The sequence below is a fragment of the Miscanthus floridulus genome, unplaced genomic scaffold (assembly GCF_019320115.1).
Source record: "Miscanthus floridulus cultivar M001 unplaced genomic scaffold, ASM1932011v1 os_2580, whole genome shotgun sequence".
Classification (NCBI taxonomy): Eukaryota; Viridiplantae; Streptophyta; class Magnoliopsida; order Poales; family Poaceae; genus Miscanthus; species Miscanthus floridulus.
In genome coordinates, this window is record NW_027098391.1 from 1,486 (window position 1) to 10,588 (window position 9,103).

At 53.5% G+C, this 9,103-nt stretch overlaps 1 protein-coding gene across 1 annotated transcript; it reads right to left on the reverse strand.

The window, feature by feature from the left end:
* Positions 1–570: 570 nt before the first annotated feature.
* LOC136535164 (cytochrome P450 93G2-like) lies at positions 571–1,034 on the reverse strand. The gene is made up of 2 exons (XM_066527472.1): positions 1,029–1,034; positions 571–918 (listed from the first exon to the last, which is right to left on the reverse strand). The coding sequence occupies exons 1-2, from the start codon at positions 1,032–1,034 to the stop codon at positions 571–573; spliced, it is 354 nt and encodes a 117-aa protein (XP_066383569.1).
* Between the last annotated feature and the right edge of the window lie 8,069 nt (positions 1,035–9,103).

Consider the following 9,103-nt stretch of genomic DNA (forward strand, 5'->3'; position numbering starts at 1 on the left):
TGAGGACTGAGGACACCCCAGCTTATGGGCACATCTACGCTCATGATCCCTCGGTGGATTAGGAATACTAGAACCCATCCATGTGAGGCATAACTCATGGCTTTGGCATGGACCATGAAGAGTGTATTAAAACTATGTTAAGACTTCCATTATAGGACTTGAATGGTTATACATGTGTAGTGATGACTAAGTTTAGAACAAAATAGTGTTGTAAACATAAGTACACTTTTCATGTAATGTGAACTTGGTTGCGAGTTATGAATTCCCTCTCGTGGTTGATCCTAGATGAAAGTTGCACAGTGCTGAATGCTGCAGGTGGCAGTACCGGGGACGAACTTTGTAACCTATTCTTATGTGATAGTAGTAACACTATCAAAATGTCATTTCAATTCTGATATGTGGAGTAACCATCAATGGATGGAAATTTTAAATAAGAGTTAAATGCACCAGAGATCCATTAACTTGTGAGGAGGTTTCAGTTGGGTCCATCAACTTTCAAAATGGCTTTTTGGGTTTATAAACTTTTAAAATGGTTCACTGTAGTCCATACCTATTTATTTAACCTTAAATTCAAAGCACATTTGTAGAAAACCCCTTCCCGCACCACGTCACGTACGCGGACGGCTCCGTGGCGCCCGCCGTCGCTGTTGTGGGCGCGCTAGCCAGGCCCATGCCGGGGTAGGCGCGGCGGCCGCTCCCGAACGGCATGAGCTGCATGTGCTGCCCCTTGGGGTCGACGCCGGCCCCCGCGCCGCCGGGCATGAAGCACTCGGGCAGAAACTGGAGCGGCTCCTCCCAGCACCCCGGGTCGCGGCCGATGGAGAAGATGTTGAAGAAGACGGAGGTCTTGGGCGGGATGACGTAGCCCCGGACGTGGACCGGCTTGATGGTCTCCCGCTGTGCGAACACCGCGGGGGGCTACAGCCGTAGCATCTCCTTGAAGATGACCTACAGGTAGGGAAGGCGCAGGACGTCCTGCTCCCTGACCAGGCGCGACACGCTCACCACGGCATGCCGATGTGGGCCACCTGCATCGTCTACTACGTTTTCTCACTCTCTCTCTCCTACTTCTCCCCTGGAGACGGCGGCAGGACTGTACCGGCTATCGTCGCACGTGGGGGCGGCCACGCTAGTGTTCCTGCCATACCTTCTCGCTATGGTGCTGCGCTACTCCGTGTGCGTCTACTTCCTTGTGGGGCTCTGCTCGTCAGCGGGCGCCTTCGCGGCGTTCGTCTTGGTGGTGTGGGCAGTGGTGTTCAAGCACTACGTGTTGCCCTACAAGTACGCGCTGGACGTGAGGTTGGCGAGATCCCCGAGCCCTGACGGGATGGTGCCGACGAGCAGGTTGTCCGACACGTCAAGAGCCTACAGCGCACGGAGGCGGGACCACCGCGGCGGTATGGCACCGGCGAGCCGGTTCTTGAATAGGAACAGCTACTCGAGCCGCGCACAGGTACTTCCATGAAATAGTGGCTTACTAGCTTCTAATCCAGTTCGTCACTGCGATCACCAAAAGAAGATCGACGGTTTTTGGGATTCCTATGGTACATCCATATGAACTGAAAAACTAAGCACATCGATGGAAAGTAAACACGAATTTGAACCAATATACTTGAGCACGAATGGATATATGTGCAGAGGATCACTCACGTGCGCTTGAAGCTAGTCATGAACCTCAGACGGTCGACCATTGTAGCTGCTAGGAGACGGCGCCGCCGCGGGCACACCGAGGAGCGCGGCGGAGCAGCGGCAGCTGTCGCATTACATGGTGACCTGTTGCGTTGTTGCTGCAGCTACTGTCGATGGGGCCCGTGGCACTGATGCGAGTGGGCCACTGGTGGCCTACGCGAGGCGTGCAAGGACGACGATGCCTAGGGTGCGCGCTGCTGAGAAGCTATGGCGCCCGTATCGCCCGTGGCCTCTCCTGTGTGGCACATCAGCACTCCGCCCTCCTTCGCCCGTAGGCGAAGGCGTTCCCGTAGAATCCCTCGGGGAGCGGGATCTCGGGCCGCCCGCGTGCGTTCACTATGAACGATAGCCGCACCTCCTCGTCCGGCTGCGCCAGATGCACGCGGCGACGAGCTCGAAGCGGGAGCAGCGCATGCCGGGCGGCGCGCGCTGGCGCAGCCCCACGATCTACCAGGGCCCGAAGAAGAAGGGCACGCGCACCATGTCGCCCGGGGGAGTCGTCATCATCCTGTCGGGCTCGGCCCCGCCCGCGGGGTCGCGGTACTTGAGGTGTGGGTACGACGGCCGCGGCGATTGACGCGCCATGAACATCTCCCTGCCCCAGGACGGCGTCACCGACGGCAGCGCCTCGGTGGCCCCGCACGCGAACTCGCAGATGGCCTTCTCAAACTGCATGGCGCCCGGCGGGCGCCACGGAGCCGTCCGCGTACGTGACGTGGTGCAGGAAGGGGTTTTCTACAAATGTGCTTTGAATTTAAGGTTAAATAAATAGGTATGAACTGCAGTGAATCATTTTAAAAGTTTATGGACCTAAAAAGCTACTTTGAAAGTTGATGGACCCAACTAAAACCTCTTCACAAGTTAATGGATCTCTGGTGCATTTAACTCTTTAAATAATTCTTCGGTGAGGCATGAGCAGTCTGTACCACCGCTTGGAGCTTGAGAAAGTAATAACTATAATAAGCAGACTTGATCCCTGTTCCAAGTTAACACTTTCTCAAGTTAAATGGCTGAGTCATCCTGATTAATAAACAATCTTGAATTCATGATTGCCAAGCAAACTGTGGACTGCTGAATGCGTCACATGGTTAACATCAGTTGGCTGTATGCTAGTCTGTATATTGATTAATCAGGATGACTCTGCCATTTAGTATAGTCCAGCAGTTCTGCAGAGTGTACGTTTACGGCTGAATCGTCAGCCGAGAAGGGTTGTGCAAAGTGAGATTACCAATTGGCTTCCCTGCCTTCGACACAAACGAGAGGGGTCGGAAGAAAGACGAGACGGCAGGGCGGCAGGCAATCAGCGAGAGAGGGCGAAATCGATCAATGGAAACGATGCAACGGCTGGAATGGCAAAACAAGTCGTTTCTTGCTGAGATTTTTTTTTATTTTAACACTTTTTGTAAACTAATTTCAAATCTAACATTGTTTTTTTTCTTCAAAACTAACACTTTTAGTGCGCCTATTGCCATGGCACGGCGAAACGTCTGTGCCGCGCCATGCACGGTGGCGTGACAGGAGGATGACGTGGCGACGACCGGGGCTGCTAACCGGTGACGTGGCAGGGTCTGCCGCGCCACCAATCTTGGTGTGGCATTGATGCGCCATAGCCCACGGCGCGGCAGGCCCGGGTAAATATCGCCCGCTAGCTGCCGCCCTCCCTCTGTCTGCATGCCCGCCGCCGCCCCTGCTCGCCCACCCGCCCGCACGCCGCGCAGCGCCCTGCCGGCCGCGCCCACCCACTCCCGCCTCGCAGCGCCCGCGCCGGCCACGCCACGAACGCCGGCGCGTCACGGCCGCCGGCCGCCTGCTCATATCAAGGTATGGTAGTTCCCTCTCTCGATTTCATGTTATTATGATTGTTGTTTTAGTTAGGGTTAGTGATTTAGGATAGTTAGGTTAGTGAATTTATTTATTTAGGTATGTAGTTTTTAGGGTTTAGATTGTGTGTTGTAGTATAGTTAAGGTTTGGTTAGGTAGCTACGGTTCAGGTTACTGTTAGTTAGGATTTTGGGTTTAGGGATTGATTAGGTATTTATTATTTAGTTAGTTTATAGTAGTAAAGGTTGTCAATATAGATACTAATTTTCAAGTGTCGGTACTTAGTAGTGCGTGATACGACGATTTGGATGACTTGATGAAGTTTCGTCAAATGTTTATTTTTCTAGTGAAGTTGTTTAATATGTTTGTTAATGTTACTTTGAATATATACATGTGCTTTCATATTGTGTTTGTATTGTATAACAAGTAGTTCGAATTTTACAATGCTACATAATGTTAATTTGAATATTGTTAATTTGAATACTCTAACCCTTTGTTTATCAATTTGTAACAGGATAGCCCCTCCTACGCAGCACCCGTTGTTTCTCCTTTTTGAGGTGGAATACGATGACCAGCACCGAGCACACATCTTGAGTGACACCGACGCGGAGGTGGCCTTGCCTCCTTTGAGGCCCCGCACGCACAGCAGGGCGCACCAGTGGGACGAGCGTTACGCGCCGTACGTACGGCATGCCGGCTTCCTCGAGTTTGTCCGTGTTGTCAACTACGATCTTCCGCCCTTTGACCCAGCACTACTTACTGCAGCTGTAGACAGGTGCGAGTGCCTTCTTTGTACGTAAACATTCTTATAACAAATTTGAGGCAACTAACAGTCGTTCTATTCTTATAACAGGTGGAGGCCTGAGATCCACACGTTCCACCTACCTTACGGCGAGATGACCTTGACCATGCAGGACGTGAAGGCTATCTTTGGCCTTCGGTTGGGGGGGGGGCTTCCAGTGATAGGTATAGTTGACAACGATCACTAGAGGGAGCTGGTGGCTCAGTTCACTGGCTTTCTTCCACCGGACGATGAGGTTTCCTAGAAAAATAAGTGAGCAATTCAAGCCTATTTAATACTTGCATTGCTTTCCTGCAGTCATCGGGTCTCATTTTCTTTGGTGAATTTCAGGAAAAGTTCTGGTGTTTCATCATCCTGGATCACAGAGCGCTTTGATTACTTGGAACCATAAGCTGATGAGGCTCAAATCGATAGATTCGCTAGAGTGTGGCTTTGGCACTTCCTTGGTGCTTTCCTACTCCCAGACGCCTCGAGTAACACCATCAACTGGATCTTTCTTGACATACTACGCCAGCCGTGGGAGAAAATAGCGGCGTGCAGCTGGAGCAGCGCAGTCCTGACATGGATGTATCGATAGCTATGCGTTACCTGCCATCGCACCTCAGGGTATACGAACCTTGGGGGTTGCTCCTACCTACTCCAGGTTTGGTGTTGGGAACGATGGCCCATTGGGAGGCCCCTTAATACTGGTTTACTGGTAAGTACTTCGGTTCACTATGTTTGTCGGTGTTTCGAACAAACACCAACTAGTAAATTTATAATTGTTGCGCGTTAGGCTCGGATGGTGTACTAAAGGACATAAGGTTTATACTGGTTTGAACAGAACATCCCTACGTCCAATCTGCTGCTGCTCATGTTATTAGTACCGAAAAAGGTTCATAGTAGGGGGTACAAACGGTCGAGAGAGGGACGGGTCCCAAGTCTCTAATGGAAAGGTCGAAAGGACGCTAAGAGCTCGGTTGCTGCTTGACTATGTCTTGTGTGTCAAAACAATCGGTCCCCTTAGTGGGTGCCCTGCCCTCCCTTATATAGACCAAGAGGGAGCAGGGGTTACAGATGGGAGAAAGAGGAAAAACCAAAGGTAGAGAAGGTCCTTCGAGGGAGCCGGGTCTTCCTTTTCCCCTGTGTCTGCCTTGCTAACATGGCGGACCATGTCAGGGATGGCATGCTCGCTGATCCTTATAGGGCAGTGCCCTAGCCTCCTTCAGCAAGTGGGTGGGTCCCATCCCACACCGGCACACGGTGTGGCATGCCAGAGAGCCAAGCTGTGACCCTTCGGGGAGTAGACGGGGAAGTGACCATGCGTCCATCACTGTGGATGATGTAATTCCTGTCTTGGATCATAGTGGTTGTCGTATGCTTGTGTTAGTATCTGCGTCTGAGGGCTAATGGCGGTGCCTACAACACTGTGGGACAAAAGTGGACACCTACAACACTGTTCGGGCTCTGTTAGGTCAGAAAGAGCTTAAAGCGCCCGTCCCATCATAGCCTGACGGTACCTTCCTATAGGTGTGCATAGCATGGTCCTCAGTACTGTGGTTGATTCGAATGTCCTATCGTTCCCTGTGCTCGTAATTATGAAGGAGCAGGGTGTAGTCATCGAGTGAGGCAGAGCCTGCCCTCAGTCATCAAGCGAGGTGGAGCTAGCCCTCGGACATTGAGCCAGGCTGAGCCTGCCCTTAGACGTCGAGCGGGACGGAGCCCGCCCTCGAACGTCAAGCGAGGCGGAACCTATCCCTCAGCTGTTGGGCAAGGTGGTGCTAGCCCTCGGGGGTTGGGCGAGGCAGAACCTAGCCCTCAGCCGGTGGGCGAGGCGGTGCCAGGCCTCGGGGGTCGGGTGAGGTAAAACCAGCCCTCAGCCGTCGGGCGAGGCAGAGCCAACCCTCAGCTGTCGAGCAAGGCAGAGTCTAGCCATCGGGGGTTGGGCGAGGTGGAACCAAGCTTCCGTCGTTCGGGCAAGAAGCATAGTAGAGTTCTTGTCTGACTGGAAGCATCAACGTTCGATGGTTATTAGTTCCACCTCATTGGGTACCCTGGTATTAGGTCCTCGATAGTAGCCCCCGAGCCCCCGGGTGATTCAGATAAAATCGCCCAGGGGGTATTTTGACTTCCTAGAGGGTGCACGTGAGCGCACCCAACAGGTGTAGCCCCCGAGCCTCCGGGTGATTCGGATAGAATCTCACGGGGGGTAATTTTGGACCCTTCGCGGGTAAGGCTGTGAGATTTGGTTTTTGTCAATTGGACAGTTTGAAGGGAAACTCTAGTATCCCATTCGCGGGGATTCATCTAGGGTTTACCTGGTCGGGACTTGATTACGCATCGAGGCTCCCTTGAGGCTTGTGTGCCTGAGTCCTAGTCACTCATGGGCCCATCCCTCGTTGGGATGGCCGTTGAGACTATTGGGCCGACCTTTGGACTCCTAGGCCTAGGCAGGCCAGAGAAGAAGCTTTTTGACCCATATTCCCTCTATAGGAAAAGAGTCCTGGTCTGCTTGGGAAGGCGAAACGCCCAATGTGATTTTGGTGGGAAAGGATTGGGATCGCGAGCACATATCCCACGACGTGACGTGGTGGTGTATCGTGGCAGGCTTGAAGACCGAGGCAGACAGTTGCTCTTCTCACATCCGTCGCCCCTATAAAACTAGGGGGTTTGCCCCCAAGGTTCCATACTTCGCCTCCTCGCCTTCGCATCTACAACCTCCACCACCAATTGCCTGAGCCTTCTGCACCTGCATCGTTGCTGCTGTCAAGCTCGCATCCGTATCACAGCCGCCATCAAGCTCGCATCCACCCCCTTCCCCATCGTTTCAATGGAACCATGGTGCAGATCCAACATCACCCCTCAGCGCCTGGATGGCCTCGTTCGTCATGGCCTCCTTTGATCGTTGACCACCGTCGAGGAGTGGCAGCTGCCCGGTGATGAGGATGAGCCGTCGCCACCCAAAGGATATGTCATGTCCTTTGCTCACTTTTACGAGTGGGGATTCACCGTACCTGCTCATAAGTTCCTTCGGGGTCGTTGGATTACTACCAGGTGGAGTTGCAGCACCTTACTCCCAATGGGGTCTAGCACATTGGGGCATTCATCGCCCTATGTGAGGGGTTCCTAGGGATTAGTCCCCACTTCGTTCTATGGCGGTATGTCTTCGCCATCAACCTGTCAAAGAAGCGGGTTGGAAAGCAAGAGCTGAGCATGCCGATGGGATGTGCTAGCATTCATCTACGCAACAACCGAGTGAACAACTACCCGTCGATGCGTCTATCGACCTCCAACAAGGTGTGGCATTCACATTGGTTTCCTGGACAATGTGGCTGCCCCCTTGCTGGTGTTCTCTAGGTGCATCATCGAAGAGGTCCTGGGGTCATGGAAGTGGGGTGTCCTGGACAAAGATAAGAAGAGGATCAAGGACCATCTCGCCTCCCTCCAAATTATGAAGGAGAGGGGTATGAAGGGATCGGGGATCATCGGTGCCTACCATATGCGGAGGGTGGCGCCACTGATGAGCAACGTGCTCCCTCTGTACCTGATGGCGCCCGGGGCGTTGCTTGAAGGGACAGTGCTCCTCGATGAAGCACTCCCCCATTGAAGTGGCACAGTGGATCAAGGAGGTGATGGAGCCTTTGAAGGATAGCACCAGCGTTGTCCTTGATTTCGTGTATCCTATGCCGGGCGTCCCCCAATGCTGCCGAAACCAGGGTTCATCGATTTCATAAGTTTCCTTTTCCCATGCCTCCTCTTCACTTGAATTTCTAACCCCTTGAAGCTGACCTCAGGGTAGCAGGACCAGCCAAAGAGACTCGTCCTCAGGTATAGCCTGGCTCCGCTGCCAAAGGACCAGATCTTGGCAACAGCGAATCGCACCGCGGTCGAGTGGGATTGGAGGACGAGGGAGCTCAAGAAGAAGATGCTCCAGAAGCAGCAAGCATAGGATCAAGGAGAGGAGACAGGCAGTGATGATGATGACGACGAGGAGGAGGATTTTGATGAGGTAGTTGCCGATGTGGATTGGCATGTCCTGGTGGGTGAGGATTCACTGATGGGGACCTAATTGTCCATGCAGGGACCCTTCCCATTCCACGTGAGGGGAAGTGAGTTCGTGAGGCTGACAAAGAAGGGCCAAATCATCAGCCCGTCCTCGAGACTGGTGGGAGCCGGTGGATCCGCCGCCGCACCTGAGGTGCCAGTGGAGGATCAGTGGTTGGGGGGAGGTAGGTCTATCGCTGTGCCTAAGGTGCTAATGGAGGGGGGTGGCTCTGCTGCCACCCCCCATGAGCCGATGGGGTGGGTGGATCTGCCGCCATGCCTGAGGTACCAACAGAGAGGGGTGGCTCTGCCGGCACACCCTTGGAGATAAGGGAGGTGAAACCCTCTGCCCGGGAGAAGGGGGCAGGCTCGAAGCGGTCCTGCCCGGATGAGTTGGAGCAGGAATCTAGGGGTTCATCCCCAAAATGTTCCTACCGCCTAGAAGCACCAGAGTAAGTCACCAATTCCTCCCTTTTTGATGTTTTTATGTTTTTCAGTTTGGCCTTATGCCTTTTACATCTTGCAGACTCTTACGATGGGGCCATTCTTTGGCGCTGGCGCCCAAGAAGAGTGTTGCTCTTCAGGCAATACGAGTGCCGTCGCCTGATGTCGCTCCTATTTTGGGCAGGAGCGAAACTAATGTTGCGGCCTCATCGGCTGGTCAGGTGCTGCCTGTGGTCGCGCCCGCGCCCTTGGTGGGTCAAGCAGGCGTCGGGGCTGAAGAAGCATCCTCGGGGGTCGCTGAGCAGACGACGGCAGAGGTGACAC